This window comes from Salvelinus sp. IW2-2015, linkage group LG20 (assembly GCF_002910315.2).
Source record: "Salvelinus sp. IW2-2015 linkage group LG20, ASM291031v2, whole genome shotgun sequence".
In the NCBI taxonomy this organism is placed as follows: domain Eukaryota; kingdom Metazoa; phylum Chordata; class Actinopteri; order Salmoniformes; family Salmonidae; genus Salvelinus; species Salvelinus sp. IW2-2015.
In genome coordinates this window covers 45,574,699-45,594,324 of record NC_036860.1, presented here as the reverse complement: position 1 = coordinate 45,594,324, position 19,626 = coordinate 45,574,699, and the positions used below count along the sequence as shown (strand labels likewise).

General features: G+C 41.4%; 1 protein-coding gene across 3 annotated transcripts; it reads left to right on the top strand.

Moving 5' to 3' along the window:
* The first annotated feature begins 437 nt into the window (after positions 1-437).
* On the top strand, positions 438-17,985 carry LOC111980784 (glucose-6-phosphate exchanger SLC37A4). 3 transcript variants are annotated; one of them, XM_024011767.2, is made up of 10 exons: positions 438-528; positions 1,474-2,195; positions 4,073-4,305; positions 11,719-11,956; positions 12,143-12,298; positions 13,721-13,806; positions 13,891-14,004; positions 14,139-14,204; positions 15,210-15,348; positions 15,472-17,985. In XM_024011767.2, the coding sequence occupies exons 2-10, from the start codon at positions 2,048-2,050 to the stop codon at positions 15,636-15,638; spliced, it is 1,347 nt and encodes a 448-aa protein (XP_023867535.1). In that variant the 5' UTR covers positions 438-528; positions 1,474-2,047; the 3' UTR covers positions 15,639-17,985. The 3 variants fall into 3 exon arrangements, with proteins under 3 accessions (XP_023867535.1, XP_070305525.1, XP_023867537.1); XM_070449424.1 differs by lacking the exon at positions 15,472-17,985 and adding an exon at positions 14,751-14,903 and having other exon boundaries at positions 15,210-15,296; XM_024011769.2 differs by having other exon boundaries at positions 454-528; positions 1,523-2,195.
* The last annotated feature ends 1,641 nt before the right edge of the window (positions 17,986-19,626 follow it).

The window sequence follows — 19,626 nt, the reverse complement described above, 5'->3', positions numbered from 1 at the left end:
TCAAGGTGTTGTCCTTTGACCACTAGATGTCCCCAGTCATATTCAGATCATGATTCAAATGTATATTAATTGGCTGACATGTACCAACCTTTGTGGGAGTAAAGCATAATGTTAAAAATATGGTTGTTTCATTTTATTATTGAAAGAAAATAGAATACGATAAAATATAATGGAACACTATAGAATATAAATCTTCCAGAATGCCATCATGACATGTTTAATAAACTGTGAAAAAATGGTTTAATAAAATGTSAGCATGCGATTTTTGGTAGTAGCTCTTTTGGATATAATGTAAACCTTTTCTCAGCCCCTGCGTGCTGCCAGACAGTGCAGATTCAATGGATTATATTTTGCAGTCGGTTCGTTTCTTCAACCTTGAACCTACATACAGAAGAAAACGATCCGGTAGGAACGCCTCCTTCCATGAATGTCAGCTCAATTGCCCAATGAGAGCACAGAGCAAGACGGCAGTTCCTGTTTCTGTGGGTATGTTAGCCTAAGCAGCGAGAGGGATCCTGTCGAAACAAGGTACCAAACATGTCCTTAATTGTTATGTAGATAGAATGTAACTATCAAGATATTGTCCACGGAGGTCATGCAACAGTGTTTCAATGAAGTATAACGTCAGAACTCATGTAGGCCTACATTGAAGTTGGCGTTTGCTAGAGAGAGTGGATGCGTTAATTTCTGTGCTCTCTAGTCACTTTTCCAAGGCTATGATTGAGGATGTGTTGTTTTGGTATTCAGTAATTTTCTATACTTATTTCCTAGCTACTACAATATCAAACTTGACCCATGTGTATTAATAACAGAAAAGAGAGTTTGCTTCAGTATTTTAGAATCAACTATTCTTTGCATGCAAACTATGCAGAATAATTATCTTTTCAAATGTTATTTTTCCTTTGACCGCAGGAAGTTGGTGGCACCTTAATTGGGGCAGACAGGCTCATGTTAATGGCTGGAGCAGGTAGTGGAATGGTATCAAATGCATCGCTCCATTCCAGCCATTATTATGAGCCATCCTTGCAGCAGCCTCCACTGCCTTTGATAATTTTTTGAGTTTTAAAGCATTAAATAGTCTATCATTGGGTCTCAACAGTCTACACGTTGCGAAAAATCTAAGTTAGATTGTATTGCAGGAGTGATTCAATTAAATGTTTTGGCAATGTGTGGTGGTCAATGTCAAAGTTCAAGCGTTTGTCTGATACGAGATTAAAGCGGCACCCCAGACTTTAAATCACCCAACATTATACAGTAGCCCACTGGGGATTAGCTGACCAGAGAGGGTCTTGAAAATTGGCCTTATTCCTGCCATTGTTCCTTTTGTCATAATTTCATTATGAATCATGTGTTGACTGGCCTGATTTTGTATTGTGGAAACAAAAATGTTAATTGTTCATTGATGTAGATCAATAATCAACAATTGATTAATCTATGATATGTGTATTCTGAAGTATTGGGGTGTGTTTCTAGGCATTGTGTGTGAGGGTCCTGTCTTCTGATACTACCTGGACCTCCACAGAGACTGGGCCTGCTGTGGAATTCCCACCCCTCAGAAAGAACGACCGCTGGGACAGAGAACAGACAGCAACATCCACATACAGGAGAAATAATAGCTTGGAAGTTCATAGAGGCGGACTGGAAGAGAAGGGACAGTCCTGAATGTGTAGTACAGTAGAAGCACCAGCTATGTCAGGGTGATAGCTGCTTTTCTGTAATGTCCATCCACATCCACCTGGGCAAGATTGAATCAGTGTTATCAACCCAGTGCCACATCTCAATTGTTGCTCTGTAAACATGAGCGTGGTATCTCTAACCAAAGGAATGTCGGCCAGTAACCCCATACACTGGTAACGGCATCATGGAATGTGATTGGTTGTTTCAAACGCTAAAGAATTTCAGAGCCAGCATTCACTAAAACAGTGATTTGCATCATTTGGAGAGAACAAATCTGAAGTATTTTTATTTATTTTTTTACCTGGGAAATTAACAGTTTACAACTTTTAGATTTTTGCTCCAAGAGATTGGTCTGATTACCTCTGGAATCATGGGGGCCACTGGTTATGGATACTATCGTATGGTTATCTTCTTCTCCATGTTTACTGGCTACTCCCTGTACTACTTCAACAGGAAGACCTTCTCTTTTGTCATGCCCTCTGTGATGGAGGAGATTAAACTGGACAAGGATGACTTGGGTAAGAGCAGTCTTATGCTATATACAGTTGAAGTCGGAAGTTTACATACACCTTAGTCAAATAGATTTAAACTCCGTTTTTCACAATTCCTGACATTTAATCCTAGTAAAAATTCCCTGTCTTATGTCAGTTAGGATCACCACTTTATTTTAAGAATGTGAAATGTCAGAATAATATTAGAGTGATTTATTTCAGCTTTTGTGTCTTTCATCACATTCCCAGTGGGTCAGAAGTTTACATACACTCAATTAGTGTTTTGTAGCATTGCCTTGAAATTGTTTAACTTGGGTCAAATGTTTCAGGTAGCATTCCACAAGCTTCCCACAATAAGTTGGGTGAATTTTGGCCCATTCCTCCTGACAGAGCTGGTGTAACTGAATCAGGCTTGTAGGCCTCCTTGCTCGCACACGCTTTTTCAGTTCTGCCCACAAATTTTCTATAGGATTGAGGTCATGGCTTTGTGTTGGCCACTCCAATACCTTGACTTTGTTGTCCTTAAGCAATTTTGCCACAACTTAGGAAGTATGCTTGGGGTCATTGTCCATTTGGAAGACCCATTTGCGACCAAGCTTTAACTTCCTGACTGATGTCTTGAGATGTTGCTTCAATATAGCCACATAATTTTACTTCCTCATCATCATATTTTGTGAAGTGCACCTGTCCCTCCTGCAGCAAAGCACCCCCACAACATGATGCTGCCACCCCCGTGCTTCACGGTTGGGATGGTGTTCTTTGGCTTGCAAGCCTCCCCCTTTTTCCTCCAAACATAATGATGGTCATTATGGCCAAACAGTTCTATTTTTGTTTCATCAGACCAGAGGACATTTCTCCAAAAAGTGCGATCTCTGTCCCCATGTGCAGTTGCAAACCGTAGTCTGGCTTTCTTATGGTGGTTTTGGAGCAGTGGTTTCTTCCTTGCTGAGCGGCCTTTCAGGTTATGTCAATATAGGACTCGTTTTACTGTGGATATAGATACCTTTGTACCTGTTTCCTCCAGCATCTTCACAAGGTCCTTTGCTGCTGTTCTGGGATTGATTTGCACTTTTCGCACCAAAGTACGTTCATCTCTAGGAGACAGAATGTGTCTCCTTCCTGAGCGGTATGACGGCTGCGTGGTCCCATGGTGTTTATGCTTGCGTACTATTGTTTGTACAGATCAACGTGGTACCTTCAGGTGTTTGGAAATTTCTCCCAAGGATGAACCAGACTTGTGGAGGTCAACAATTCTTTTTCTGAGGTCTTGCAAAGAGGCACTGAGTTTGAAGGTAGGCCTTGAAATACATCCACAGGTACACCTCCGATAAAATGATGTCAATTAGCCTATCAGAAGCTTCTAAAGCCATGACATCATTTTCTGGAATGTTCCAAGCTGTTTAAAGGCACAGTCAACATAGTTTATGTAAACTTCTGACCCACTGGAATTGTCATACAGTGAAATAATCTGTCTGTAAACATTTGTTGGAAAAATTATTTGTCATGCACAAAGTAGATGTCCTAACTGACTTGCCAAAACGATAGTTTGTTAACAAGTAATTTGTGGAGTGGTTGAAAAACAAGTTTTAATGACTCCAACCTAAGTGTATGTAAACTTCCAACTTCAACTGTAGTTCATCTTTGTTGTGACATGCATCCTATGAAATGCTGTGTGTCAATTCATTAAATATTATGTGAGAGAATGTGCAGCAGTCACTGTAAGCAACTTTTATTAAGCACACCTCTCTATAGAGATGACATTGTATTTATCTTTAGTCAATTCACTGACCCACATAAGAAAATCAGTTTGGGCCTTCTATCTAAGGTTTAGAACCATGTTAAGATCTATATCTCTTGTGATTGATGTCCTGTTAAGAATGTGTTTTCCTCTCCTGTCCTCTTAGGCCTGATCACCAGTAGTCAGACCATGGCCTATGCCATCAGTAAGTTCATCAGTGGTGTATTGTCCGACCAGATCAGCGCTCGCTGGCTCTTCTCCATTGGCCTCTTGGTGGTGGGGGGCATCAACGTGGTCTTCTCATGGTCCTCCACTGTGACTGTGTTTTCTGCTCTGTGGTTTGTCAACGGTCTGGGCCAGGGCTTAGGCTGGCCACCATGTGGGAAGGTGCTGCGCAAGGTAAGACTGTTGCTCCAATAGGAGGAGGCTCCTGTAACATAGACTGAGGTGAATTCACAATCAATACATAATGAAAACCATTCAGAAAATCCCTGAAGTAAGGAAACTCTCACACCTAAAGGCTTGCGCCATCAGCCATCTGTGTTTTAACACTTGGCTTTACAATATGCTTTACAATTATTTTGGAAGGTATTTACACCCCACCCAAAAAACAGATCCCTTCGAAAAGAATAGTGACGAGAATTTGCCTTTAGAGTGTACCTGTCACTCACCTCCCCCAAGTGTGGTCAGGAATTCGAACCCTTGCCATGACATAGCAGTGACCTTATGGGCTAGAGATGGTGATTTCTGGCATGAAGTCACAACAGTTTATGCCAACTGTAATCTTGGAACACTGAGTGCTCGTGGTGCCATTTCCATGAGTTAGGGGCCACAAGGAAATGACTATTGCATGGAGATTGAGCAATACTGTTCTCAATCAGCATGTACGGCATACTGCAGCCTTCCTATTACATTTCACACTTGTTTTCTGTCATATGCATTTGAATGAACTACAGTGTAGATTATACTGGGGTGTCTATTTGTACAATATCTGAAGTAGATTTGAGTGCTATATGAATTCAACATGTGAGAGAAATAAAAATGATGTACCGCTTATATAAATTTAATGTATTGGTGTTTTCCCCCATTCCTTACCCTCAACCATTCATGTCAATCCTTTATTTCCTGATACAATTAAATGCATAATGAGTTAAGACAACAGGAGTCCTAAGAAGCTGCCGTCAATGATCAGGGAATAAATACGCTTTGGCATATGTGAGCGGGATTAGGTCTCAGGGAATAGTATTTATAGAGACTCCTGGCCATGGCCTTCACAAACACATTGCATACACAGGTATGTCCTGGTGAAAAATAGCTCAAATAAACTGGTACGGGATGGGTGGGAGGAAACAATGGGTGTGTCTGTCTATAAGAACACAAGGAGAGTGTAGCTTTTTTACAAAAACAGGTTTGTTGGTCTTTTGTAGGCTTCAAGTAAGATGAAATAAATGGTGATATAGATGGTTACACTAGGATGATTCAGAAAGAAGATATTGTTAATACAATATGACATTAACATGGTCAATAAACGGCAAACAACATACTTACATCAAACTGAAAGAACTTAAAGCTATACATTAGCATCTATATACAATATTAGCACTCTGGGAAATAAACACAGGCTCAATCAAATTAGCTCCCAATGAGGCAGGTAAATATAATCCAGTGAGCTCCTAAAGTATTGGGACAGTGACACTTTTTTTGGTTTTGGCTCTGTACTGCAATTTGGATTTTAAATGACCTTATGCCAACTGAGGTTTAACTGAGGTTAAAGTGCAGATCGTCACCTTTAATTTGAGGGCATTTCCATACAAATGGAGTGAACTGTTTAGAAATTACAGCACTTTTGTATGTAGTCCACCCATTTTAGAGGGATCAAAAGTATTGGGACAAATTTACTTATGTGTATTAAAGTAGTCAAAAGTTTAGTATTTGGTCCCATATTCCTAGCATGCAATGATTGATTATATGTTGTGACTCTACACACTTTTTGGATGCATTTGCTGTTTGTTTTGGTTGTTTCAGATTATTTTGTGCCCAATAGAAAGTAATGGTAAATAATGTATTGTGTCATTTTAGAATATGGGACCAAATACCAAACAATTGATGACATTAATTCACAAGTGAATTGGGCCCAATACTTTTGGGTCCCAAAAAATGGAGGTGGGACTTTGTACAAAAAGTGCTGTATTTTCTAAACGGTTCACCCGAAATGGAGGAAAATACCCTCAAATTAAAGCTGACAGTCTGCACAAAACAGTAAGAGCACGGTCCTAATATTGAGTTTCACCCCCCTTTTGCCTTCAGAACAGCCTCAATTCGTCTGAGCATGGACTCTACAAAGTGTCTCAAGCGTTCCACAGGGATGCTGGCCCATGTTGACTCCAATGTTTCCCACAGTTGTCAAGTTGGCTGGATGTCCTTTGGGTGGTGGACCATTTTTGATACACACAGGAAACTGCTGAATGTGAAAAACCCAGCAGTGTGGCAGTTCTTGACACGCTCAAACTTGTGCGCCTGGCATCTACTACCAAACCCTGTTCAAAGGCACTTACATATTTTATTTATATACAGTACCAGTCAAAATTTGGACACCTACTCATTCAAGGGTTTTTCTATTTTTCTTTTGCTATTTTTTACATTGTAGAATAATATAGTATAGTGAAGACATCAAAACTGGGAAATAACACATGGAATCGTGTGGTAACCAAAAAAGTGTTATTTTATAGTTGAGATTCTTCATAGTAGCCACCCTTTGCCTTGATGACAGGTTGCACACKCTTGTCATTCTCTCAACCAGCTTCAGGATGTAGTCACCTGGAATGCATTTAAATGAACAGGTGTGCCTTGTTAAAAGTAAATTTTKGGAATTTCTTTCCTTATTAATGCGTGTGAGCCAATCAGTTGTGTTGTGACAAGGTAGGGGTGGTATACAGAAGATAGACATATTTGGTAAAAGACTGGCTCTCATGAGAACCGCCACAGGAAAGGAAGACCCAGAGTCACCTCTGCTACAGAGGATAAGTTCAGCCTCAGAAATTGCAGCCTAAATAAATGTTTCAGAGTTCAAGTAACAGACACATCTCAACATCAACTGTTCAGATGAGCCTGCTGCAAAGAAACCACTACTAAAGGACACCAATAAGAAGAGACCTGCTTATGCCAAGAAATGCAGAAAATTGTCATTAGACTGGTGAAAATCTGTCCTTTTAGTCTGAGTCCAAATTTTAGATTTTTGGTTCCAACCGGCGTGTCTTGGTGAGACGCAGAGTAGGTGAATGGATGATCTCTGCATGTGTGGTTCCCACCGTGAAGCATGGAGGAGGAGGTGTGATGCTGTGGGGGTGCTTTGCTGGTGAACTTGTCTGGGATTTATGTAGAATTCAAGGCACACTTTACCAGCATGGGTACCACAGCATTCTGGAATGCTTTTCCAACAGTCTTGAAGGAGTTCCCACATATTCTGAACACTTGTTGGCTGCTTTTCCTTCACACTGCTGTCCAACTCATCCCAAACCATCTCAATTGGGTTTAGGTCGGGTGATTGTGGAGGCCAGGTCATCTGATGCAGCACCATCACTCTCCTTCTTGGTCAAATAGCCCTTACACAGCCTGGAGCGTGTGTTGGGTCATTGTCCTGTTGAAAAACAAATGATAGTCCCACTAAGCGCAAACCGCCTCTTCAACCTCAGGAGGCTGAAGAAATTCGGCTTGTCACCAAAAGCACTCACAAACTTCTACAGATGCACAATCGAGAGCATCCTGTCGGGCTGTATCACCGCCTGGTACGGCAACTGCTCCGCCCACAACCGTAAGGCTCTCCAGAGGGTAGTGAGGTCTGCAGAACGCATCACCGGGGGCAAACTACCTGCCCTCCAGGACACCTACACCACCCGATGTCACAGGAAGGCCATAAAGATCATCAAGGACAACAACCACCCAAGCCACTGCCTGTTCACCCCGCTATCATCCAGAAGGCGAGGTCAGTACAGGTGCATCAAAGCAGGGACCGAGAAACTGAAAAACAGCTTCTATCTCAAGGCCATCAGACTGTTAAACAGCCACCACTAACATTTAGCGGCCGCTGCCAACATACTGACTCAACTCCAGCCACTTTAAAAATGGGAATTGATGGAAATTATGTAAAAATGTACCACTAGCCACTTTAAACAATGCCACTTAATATAATGTTTACATACCCTACATTACCCATCTCATATGTATATACTGTACTCTCTGTCTCTTATACACATCTAGATGTGTATAAGAGACGGACTCTATACCATCTACTGCATCTTGCCATGCCGTTCTGTACCACCACTCATTCATATATCTTTATGTACATATTCTTCATCCCTTTACACTTGTGTGTGTGTATAAGGTAGTAGTTGTGGAATTGTTAGGTTAGATTACTTGTTGGTTATTACTGCATTGTCGGAACTAGAAGCACAAGCATTTCGCTACACTCGCATTAACATCTGCTAACCATGTGTATGTGACTAATAAAATTTGATTTGATTTGATTTGATTTGAAACCAGATGGGATGGCATATCGCTGCAAAATGCTGTGGTAGCCCTGCTGGTTAGGTTTGCCTTGAATTTTAAATAAATCACAGACCGTGTCACCAGCAAAGCACCCCTCCACCATAACACCACCTCCATGCTTTACGGTAGGAAATACACATGCAGAGATCCTCCGTTCACCCACACCGCGTCTCACAAAGACACGGCGTTTAGAACCAAAAATCTCCACCGGTCTAATGTCCATTGCTCTTGTTTCTTTGCCCAAGCAAGTCTCTTCTTCTTATTGGTGTCCTTTAGTTGTGGTTTCTTTGTAGCAATTTGACCATTCACGCATTCTCGTCTGAACAGTTGATTTTGAGATGTCTATTACTTGAGCTCTGTAAAGCATTTATTTGGGCTTCAATTTCTGAGGCTCGTAACTATAATGAACTTATCCTCCGCAGCAGAGGTAACTCTGGGTCTTCCTTTSCTGTGGCGGTCCTCATGAGAGCCAGTTTCATCTTAGCGCTTGATGGTTTTTGCGACTGCACTTGAAGAAACTTTAAAAGTTCTTGAAATGTTCCGCACTGACTGACTTTCATGTCTTAAAGTAATGATAGACTGCCATTTCTCTTTGCTTATTTGAGCTCTTCTTGCCATAATATGGACTTGGTCTTGTACCAAATAGGGCTATCTTCTGTATACCACCCCTACCTTGTCACAACACAACTGATTGGCTCAAACGCATTAAGAAGGAAAGAAATTCCACAAATTAACTTTTAACAAGGCACACCTGTTAATTGAAATGCATTCCAAGTGACTATCTCATGAAGCTGGTTGAGAGAATGCCAAGAGTGTGAAAAACTGTCAAGGCAAAGGGTGGCTATTTGAAGAATCTCAAATATAAAATATATTTTTATTTGTTTAACTTTTTTGGTTCCTACATGATTACATATTTGTTATTTCATAGTTTTGATGTCTTCACTAATATTGTAAAAAATAAAGAAAAACCCTTGAATGAGTGGGTGTTCTAAAACTTTTGACTGGTAGTGTGTGTGTGTGTGTGTGTTTGTAAAAATAATGGTGTGTGTGTATAAATAGAAATGTTCTTTACAGTAGTAGTTATATAGAATGAGTCATGACCAGAATACAGTATATACATATAAAGTGGGTAAAACAGTATGTAAACATTATTAATAAGGTGACCAGTGATCATTGACTATGTACATGGGGCAGGAGTGTCTAAGGTGCATGGTAGAGTACAAGGTGGTAGCCTGCTAGTAACATTGACCAAGGTCCAGGGCAGGGTACTGGGCGGAGCCCGGCAAGTGGTGACTGTTTAACATTCTGATGCCCTGGAGATTGAAGCTGTTTATCATTCTCTCGGTCCCAGCTCTGAGGCACCTTTACTGTCCCCGCCTCCTAAATGGTAGCAGGGTGAACAGGCCGTGGCTCGGTTGGCTGAGGTCCTTGATGATCTTCTTGGCCTTCCTGTGACACCAGGTGCTGTAGAAGTCCTGGAGGGCAGGCAGTGTACCCCCGGTGATGAGTTGGGCTGACCGCACCACCTTCTGGAGAGTCCTTTGGTTGCGGACGACGCAATTGCCGTACCAGGCAGTGATACAGCCCAACAGGATACTCTCAATGGTGTATCTGTGAAAAGTTAATGAGGGTCTTAGGGGTCAAGCCAAATTTCTTCAGCCTCCTTCACAACACTGTCTGTGAAGGGACCATGTCAGGTTGTCAGTGATGTGCAAGCCTAGGAACTTGATGCTTTTGAATTGAGCGTGTTCTCTCTGCTGTCGCCTGTAATCCACCCTCGGCTCCTTCGTTTTGTTGATATTGAGGGAGAGGTTATTTTTCTGGCACCACTCCACCAGGGCTCTCCCCTCCTCCCTGTAGGCTGCCTCGTCATTGTTGGTAATCAGGCCTACCACTGTTGTCGTCAGCAAACTTGATGATTGAGTTGGAGACCATTGGTGAACAGGGAGTACAGCAGAGGACTGTGCACGCACCCCTGTAGTGTCCCGTATTGAGGATCAGCATGGCGGAGTTGTTGTTGCCTACTTGGGGTAGGTCCACTTCAGGACGTCCAGGACCCAGTTGCACAGGGAGGGTCTCAGACCCAGGGCTCTAAGCTTAGTGATGAGCTTGGAGGCCACTATGGTGTTGAAAGCTGAGCTGTAGTAGATGAAATCGAACTTTATTTGTCACATGCGCCGAATACAACAAGTGTAGACCTTACAGTGAAACTCTTACTTACAAACCCTTAACAGGAACAACATTCTCATTGATCTTGTCCGGGTGGGATAGGGCAGTGTGCAGTGCAATGGCGATTGCGTCGTCCATTGATCTGTTGGGGCGGTATGAGAATTGTAGTGGGTATAGGGTGTCGGGTAAGGTGGAGGTGATATGATATTTAACTTAGCCTCTCAAAGCACTTCATGATGACAGAAGTGAGTGCTACGGGGCAACCGTTATTTAGTTGTTACCTTTGCTTTCTTGGGTACAGGAACATCCTGAAGCAAGTGGGTACAACAGACTGGGATACGGAGATATTGAATATGTCCGTAAACATCCAGTTGGTCTGCACATGCACTGAGGACGCGGATTGGGATGCCTTCTGGGCTGGAAGCCTTGCAAGGGTTAACCCGCTTAAATAACTTACTAACGTCGGCCACAGAGAACGAGAGCACACAGTCCTCGTGGTGGGGCATTTTAAAGTGCTAGCCCCAGCCCTTTTAGGTGGTGGTGATCTGAATGATTACATTGAATGAGGTGTGTGGTGACCAATAGGTGGCAGGCTCCCCTCCAGGGAAGAAGGGACATGGGGGGAGTTTGTAAAAATGGAATAAGAACAATGCAGATAGCACCTCAGCCGRACTGTTTGAACAGTGCAGGGGGCAGTGGTGGACTGCTGGTTCTGTGCTTAGCACTCTGGATCAATATGGTATTAAAGCAACCTGCAGGCAGGATTAAGTGGTCAGCCGGCAAATTGATTGATATGTTACTGTTAATTGCTGCGGTCACCATTTCAGTGGCGTTATGGCTTGAGCTACATTACATCACTTTAGGCAACTCGGCACTTCAGAGGTTGTTAACTGATGACACTGGTTACAGTTTTGACAGATAAAACCATAAAATAAGTATCCGCACTGATTCAGTGGTCTAAATTTAGTAGCAAAGTGACAATGTTTTGACTTGCCTTTCCACATCTCTAGATGTCAGATCTATTTTACTGTTCTCAGAGTGTTCTCATTCTATAGTTTACATATTCATGCCATCAACATATCTGTTCTCTGTACTCAGTGGTTTGAGCCGTCTCAGTTTGGTACATGGTGGGCAGTGCTGTCCTGCAGCATGAACCTGGCCGGTGGATTGGGTCCTCTCCTGGCTATGGTATTGCTTCAGTACTACGACTGGAGGACTATCCTGTCCATGTCAGGCATCATCTGTGCATCCTTTTCTGTCATCTGCCTGGTGTTCATAAAGAACGAACCCAAAGACGTGGGCCTGCCCAGCATTGAGGCCTCAGCCAAGAAAGGAGGTGAGGAGAAAAAAAGCCGTTACCGCAGGACAGAGGGACTGTTTTGCATTTGTTGATTTTGTGTGTTTTAAGATCCATGTGTACATTTTGATTGGCTATATCCATATGTATTGCTCTGGTTACTCTGTCCAACAGACTTGGAGTATAATCATTAAAAACATGTTTTCTATTTGTTTTATCCTGCAGTAGCCAACTGTGACAGTACTCTGAGTGAGTTCCTGCTGTCTCCATACCTGTGGGTGCTGTCCCTAGGCTACCTGGTAGTGTTCGGGGTGAAGACGGCATGCACTGACTGGGGCCAGCTCTATCTCATTCAGGATAAGGGCCAGACTGTCCTCATAGGTAACGCACACACACAATTTACAAGTGTGTATCTAGGTATTTGCCTAACATCATGTACCGTACCAGTCAAAAGTTGATACACCTACTCATTCAAGGGTTTTTCTTTATTTTTACTATTTTCTACATTGCAGAATAAGAGTGAAGACATCAAAACTAGGAAATAATATATGTGGAATCATGTAGTAACCAAAAAAGTGTTAAACAAATCAAATATTTTTGAGACTCTTCAAAGTAGCCACCCTTTGCCTTGATAGCTTTGCACACTCTTGGCATTTGACTTCACCTGGAATGCTTTTCCAACAGTCTTGAAGGAGTTCCCACATATGCTGAGCACTTGTTGGATGCTTTTCCTTCACTCTGCGGTCCAACTCATCCCAAACCATCTCATTTGTGTTGAGGTCGGGTGATTGTGGAGGCCAGGTCATCTGATGCAGCACTCTATCACTCTCTTTGGTCAAATAGCCCTGACACAGACTGGAGGTGTGTTAGGTCATTGTCCTGTTGAAAAACAAATGATAGTCCCACTAAGCGTAAACCAGATGGGATGACGTATCGCTGCAGTGTGCCTTGAATTCAAAATAAATCACTGACCGTTTCACCAGCGAAGCACCCACGCACCATCACACCTCCTCCTTCATGCTACTCTGCGTCTCACAAAGACACGGTGGTTGGAACTAAAAATCTCAAATTTGGACTCATCAGACCAAAGAACAGATTTCCACCAGTCTAATGTCCATTGCTCGTGTTTATTGGCCCAAGCAAGTCTCTTCTTATTATTGGTGTCCTTTAGTAGTGTTTTATTTGCAGCAATTCAACAATGAAGGCCTGATTCACACAGTCTCCTCTGAACAGTTGATGTTGATGTCCTTGTGAAGCATTTATTTTGGTTGCAATTTCTGAGGCTTGTAACTCTAAGGAAGTTATCCTCTGCAGCAGAGGTAACTCTTATGGATTGACTGACCTTCATGTCTTAAAGTAGTGATGGACTATTGTTTCTCTTTGTTTATTTGAGCTGTTCTTGCCATAATATGGACTTTTACCAAATAGGGCTATCTTTTGTATACCACCCCTACCTTGTCACAACACAACTGATTGGCTCAAACGCATTAAGAAGGAAAGAAATTCTACAAATTAACAAAGCACACCTGTTAATTGAAATTCATTCCAGGTGACTACCTCATGAATCTGTTTGAGAGAATGCCAAGAGTGTGCAAAACTGTCATCAAGGCAAAGTGGGGCTACTTTGAAGAATCTCAGATTTGTTTAACAGTTTTTTGGGGTACTACATGATTCCATGTGTTATTTCATAGTTTTGATGTCTTCACTATTATTCTACAATGTAGAAAATAGTAAAAATAAAGAAAAACCCTTGAATGAGTAGGTGTGTCTAAACTTTTGATTGGTACTGTATGTCATCCAAAGGCAGTTCCTACATGAGTGCCTTGGAGGTTGGAGGTCTGGTGGGCAGCCTCGCAGCTGGCTTCCTGTCTGACAGGGCTGTTGCTAGGGTAAGTGACAACACCAATCACACATCAAAATAAGTGTTTACATCACTCTGCATTGTTTGTTTTTATTGTCTTATTGTCCCACAGCAAGGTTTGGGTACCCATGGTAACCCTCGCCATGTCCTGCTCCTCTCCATGATGGCTGGCATGTATTTGTCCCTATACCTGTTCCGTGTCACTATCACAGCTGAGGCCCTAAAGGTACATTAAATTCAACATTCCCATTAAAGTCATTTCATGGTGATGTTTTTACAAGTTTTCAGTTGTTACTCCTCGTTTAAAGAATAATGTATGTAAGACTATAATCTGTGCCATTTATCTTCCTGTTCCCACAGGAAGCTCCCGTCTGGGTAGTGGCCCTTCATCCTCTCTCTGTCCTTATCGGCCTGTCAGAGAAAGAGGTAGCCATTATAATTAATTTACTCAAATGTGTTTGTAGCTTACTTTGTTTATACTCTTTATCACATAACGTCCTGAGTCATTGGCAACACTATCTGTTGAAAAATGTATATTGGTTGCAAGAACAGGAATATTTATACTGAACAAAAATATAAACGAAAACCGTAAAGTGTTGGTCCCATTTTTCATGAGCTGAAATAAAAGATCTCAGAAATGTTCCATATGCACAAAACGCTTATTTCTCTAAAATGTTGTGCACAACTTTGTTTACATCCCTGTTAGTGAGCATTTATCATTTGCCAAGATAATCCATCCACCTGACAGGTGTGGCATATCAAGAAGCTGTTTAAATAGTATGATCATTACACAGGTGAACCTTGTGTTGGGGACAATAAAAGGCCACTCTAAAATGTGTCGTTTTGTCACACAACACAATGCCACAGTTTTGAGGGAGTGTGCAATTGGCATGCTGACAGTTCCACCAGAACTGTTGCCAGAGAATTTCATGTTAATTTCTCTACCATAAGCCACCTCCAACATTGTTTTAGAGAATTTGGCAGTACATCCAACCGGCCTCACAACTTCACACCACGTGTAACCACGCCAGCCCAGGACCTCCACATCCAGCTTCTTTACCTGCGGGATCGTCTGAGAGCAGCCACCCGGACAGCTGATGAAACTGAGGAGTATTTCTGTCTGTGGTAAAGCCCTTTTGTGGGAAAAAACTGATTGGCTGGCCCTGGCTCCCCAGTGGGTGGGCCTGGCTCCCATGGCTGTACCCCAGCCCAGTCATGTGAAATCCATAGATGAGGGCCTAATGAATTGATTTCAATTGACTGACTTCCTTATATGAACTGTAACTCAGTCAAATCTTTGAAATTGTTGCATGTTGCGTTTTTATATTTTGGTTCAGTATATATTTATCTGAGTTGTAGACCAATTTGAAATTATGTATATTAAAAAACATTCATTACGTTTTATATTCTGTTTCATATTCTCTCATCTAGATCTGGATACTTTCCCTGGGTGCTATGTTCGGATTCTCCTCTTATGGACCAATCGCATTGTTCGGTGTGATAGCCAATGAAAGTGCTCCATCAAACTATTGTGGGTCCTCCCATGCCATTGTAGCTCTCATGGCCAATGGTAAGTCTCCTATATTGGTTCCTTTTGATCTGTATTCTCAAAAAGACAACGCATGGTTCTGGGTATCAACAATTCTCTGAGACATTCATATCAGTAAGCTAGCTGTGTTTTTATTGGTTGCAGTTGGGGCTTTCTTCGCGGGACTCCCCTTCAGCACCATCGCTAAATACTACAGCTGGGACATGGCCTTCTGGGTAGCTGAAGTGACCATTGCCGTGACGACAGTCATCTTCTTTCTGTTCCGTAACATTCGCACCAAAATGGGCCACATCCCCCAGAAAATTGATTGATTGATCTCTGCATCTCCTGAGCTATGCACAGGTTCCTGCTGTGTGACTGGGTGAATATTATACAGCAAGGGTTGTTGGACTGGCTGCACATTACATAGCCCCTAAAGTACACCTCCTATCCCTGGAAACACAACACTGTGTCAAAGTGATCTCACCTCGAGATGTTTTCGATGTTAGCAACCATGTTTTCTAAAAGGATACTTTGCTACACTTTAGTTTGCCATTTAATGCACCGTCAGAATCAAACTCCTCACAAGCCATACAGTTCTAAGCACCTATGGAATCTATACCTACGGCATCCACTCACAGTAATGACTTCAAAAAGTATAGTATATCACGTAGGCCTAAGTCTTACATTTCGAATAATCTATTCTCTTACCACTGTTATTTAGTTGGTATAATAACTCGTATATTATTTGAAGCATGTTGTTGATACACAGTGAATCTGCTGTCCATTGCATAGATTGCCTTCAGTGGATGCCAAATGTCTTGAAGTTACCGAATGCTTCATTGATGAGCCAGCATTAAAACTATGTATGAATAGAAATTTGCACAAAACGGTAATGTTTGACGATCACAGTAGTATTTCTCTTTCACTAATTCTTCATTTATAAAATAATGTTCAGTCAGGAAAATAGATACATTACGACAAACACGGCATCTATTTTTGTTAACACACTGGCTTTACTAAATGGACTTTTAAAGTTTAGAGATCTTAGCTAGTTGTCTATGAAAATATTTAAATGCATCAACCTAAAAGGGATAGTTTGGGATTTTGGCAATGAGGCCCTTTATCTAGTTCCCCAGAGTCAGATGAACATTTTAATGTATCTACGTGCAGTTTGAAGGAAATTGCTAACTTAAGGTGATGTAGCTGCGTGAAAAAATGTATAATCTATGGGGGTGAAATATATTTAGGCTAACTATAATTGTTTTCGCTATTGTTTCAAATACTGTTATTATTACACAGAAATTGATTTCCCCTATACATTTTTCTACATATAGTAATTTCAGAATCACCCTGTTTGTCACAGGATACTATTTTGTCACTACAGGTTTTGTTATTAGACAATGTGGTCACAGAGGCTGGGTTTACACAGGCATACCAATTCTGATTTTTTTTCCTCAATTATTGGTAGAAGATCTGATTTGTGAAAAAATATCAGAATTAGAATTAGATTTCTGAGCCTGGTCCCATACTGTATGAGCTGTGGCCAACTCTTCTATGTTTGCATTTACACAGGCAGCTCAATTCTGATATTTATTTGTTCACTAATTGGTCTCTGAAATCGATCAGATATTTTTTTATAGCTGATCTGATTGGTCAAAAGACCAATTAGTTGGGGGGGAAAATATCAAAAATGGTCTGCCTGTGTAAATGCAACCAAAGAGGCTAATCAGACTGGAACACCAGGCTCGCATTATCCTGATATTCTCACAAAAGTATGTAATGCTGCGTTTATACACAGGTAGCCTAATTCAGATTTTTTTTGCCCAATTATTGGCAAAATAGCTGATCTGATTGGTCAAAATACCAATTAGTGAAATAAAAAATCAGAATTGGACTGTCTGTGTAAACACATCCACTGGTTGCCTGGTTCCCCTGCTCAGACGTTGCATGCATCAAGCAATGGTTTTGTGCCACGTCATCGACTGTCATTGACTGACAGATTGCTGTAACATATGATGTGGTTAGCTGATACTTAAAATACCTATTCAGGCTCTGTAAGATCTGGCATGCATCAGCAATGCCTGGGCTGAGCAATGCGCCCAATGGTTGCGTTTACACAGGCAGCCTTATTCTGATCTTTTGCCAATAATTGGTCTTTCGGCCAATCAGCTCAGATCTTTATCCAGTAATTATAGTAATACTGTGAAATTGTGAAAATTATGATAATGCCATTTTTTTGTGTAAGAGCTGTTTGAAAAGACAGCCTGAAATTTCAGCCTGTTTTGGTGGAATGGAGTTTTGGTAAATTAGTTAATAGACCAATAAGGAAGCGTTACAGACTTCTTGGCTAATAACCACTAAATTTTCAGTTTTCCCCTCCCCACTCAGACCACTCCCAGACAGTCTTAGCTAAATTCTTACTTGAGAAATTGCTCTTTGCTTAGAAGCTATTTTTGTTTGTTTTAAATTAAAATGATAAACAAATAATCACAGAAAGGTACTTAATTGATACCCAGAAATTATTTGATATTGGGATAAAAATGGCTGCATTGGAACTTTTCACAAGCAGTTTTTAACTGAAAAATATTTATCTCACTATTCTTTGCCATTCAGGCATATTTGTCTAACTGGAATTATTGAAATGTTAAGGAAAATGAATAAAGAGCAATGAATGTATTGTCACCCTGTTCTTATTTCACCCTAAAGCCTGTTATGGACAGACCATTAATCATAAAATGTACTGGTTTTCTAATCCAATGTGCCTTGTAGGTTACATTTACCACAGAAATAGAAATAACCATATTGGGCACATTTTGCACATATTTGTTGGTTCTGCACTATGGGACTAAATTAATAAATATACAGTGGGGAGAACAAGTATTTGATACACTGCCGATTTTGCAGGTTTTCCTACTTACAAAGCATGTAGAGGTCTGTAAATTTTATCATAGGTACACTTCAACTGTGAGAGACGGAATCTAAAACAAAAATCCAGAAAATCACATTGTATGATTTTTAATTTGCATTTGCATGACATAAGTAATTTGATAAATCAGAAAAGCAGAACACTTAATATTTGTACAGAACCTTGTTTTGCAATTACAGTGATCAATACTTTCCTGTTCTTGACCAAGGTTTGCCCACACTGCAGCGGGATTTTGGCCCACTCCTCCATACAGACCTTTCAGATCCTCCAAATGCAGCTAGAAAGTGTGTCCGGCTCGAGTAATTGTCTCTGCCCCCTCCCAGTGTAGGGGGAGTGATGCGCCTCTACAGCAGAGTCTCACAACTCAATCGCTGGTTGAAAACTGTTTTCTGCCCCTCCAAAAGAATAGAATTTGTAGATAATTGGCCCTCTTTCTGGGACTCACCACAAACAGGACCAAGCCTGGCCTGCTGAGGAGTGACGGACTCCATCCTAGCTGGAGGGTGCTCTCATCTTATCTACCAACATAGACAGGGCTCTAAACTCCTCTAGCTCCACAATGAAATAGGTGCAGGCCAGGCGAGCAGCTGTTAGCCAGCCTGCCAGCTTAGTGGAGTCTGCCACTAGCATAGTCAGTGTAGTCAGCTCAGCTATCCCGATTGAAACTGTGTCTGTGCCTCGACTAGGTTGGCAAAACTAAACATGCGGTGTTCCCTTAGCAATCTCACTGGATTAAAGACCTCCTCCATTCCTGCCATTATTGAAAGAGATTGTGATACCTCACATCTCCAAAATGGACTACTTAAATGTTAGATCCCTCACTTCCAAGGCAGTTTAGTCAATGAACTAATCACTGATCATAATCTTGATGTGATTGGCCTGACTGAAACATGGTTAAGCCTGATGAATTTACTGTGTTAAATGAGGCCTCACCTCCTGGTTACACTAGTGACCATATCTCCGTGCATCCCGCAAGGCGGAGGTGTTGCTAACATTTACGATAGCAATTTCAATTACAAAAAAAAAATGACGTTTTCGTCTTTTGAGCTTCTAGTCATGAAATCTATGCAGCCTACTCAATCACTTTTTATAGCTACTGTTTACAGGCCTCCTGGGCCATATACAGCGTTCCTCACTGAGTTCCCTGAATTCCTATCGGACCTTGTAGTCATAGCAGATAATATTCTAATTTTTGGTGATTTTAATATTCACATGGAAAAGTCCACAGACCCACTCCAAAGGCTTTCGGAGCCATCATGGACCAGTGAGTTTTGTCCAACATGTCTCTGGACCTTACTCACTGCCACAGTCATACTCTGGACCTAGTTTTGGTCCCATGGAATAAATGTTGTAGATCTTAATGTTTTTCCTCATAATCCTGGACTATCGGA

Coding starts and splice junctions, on each gene's coding strand:
- LOC111980784 (XM_024011767.2), top strand. CDS start 2,048: ATGGGGGCCACTGGTTATGGATACTATCGTATGGTTATCTTCTTCTCC. Junction 14,005..14,138: donor TCACAGCTGAGGCCCTAAAG/GTACATTAAATT, acceptor CTGTTCCCACAG/GAAGCTCCCGTCTGGGTAGT. Junction 14,205..15,209: donor TCGGCCTGTCAGAGAAAGAG/GTAGCCATTATA, acceptor TCTCTCATCTAG/ATCTGGATACTTTCCCTGGG.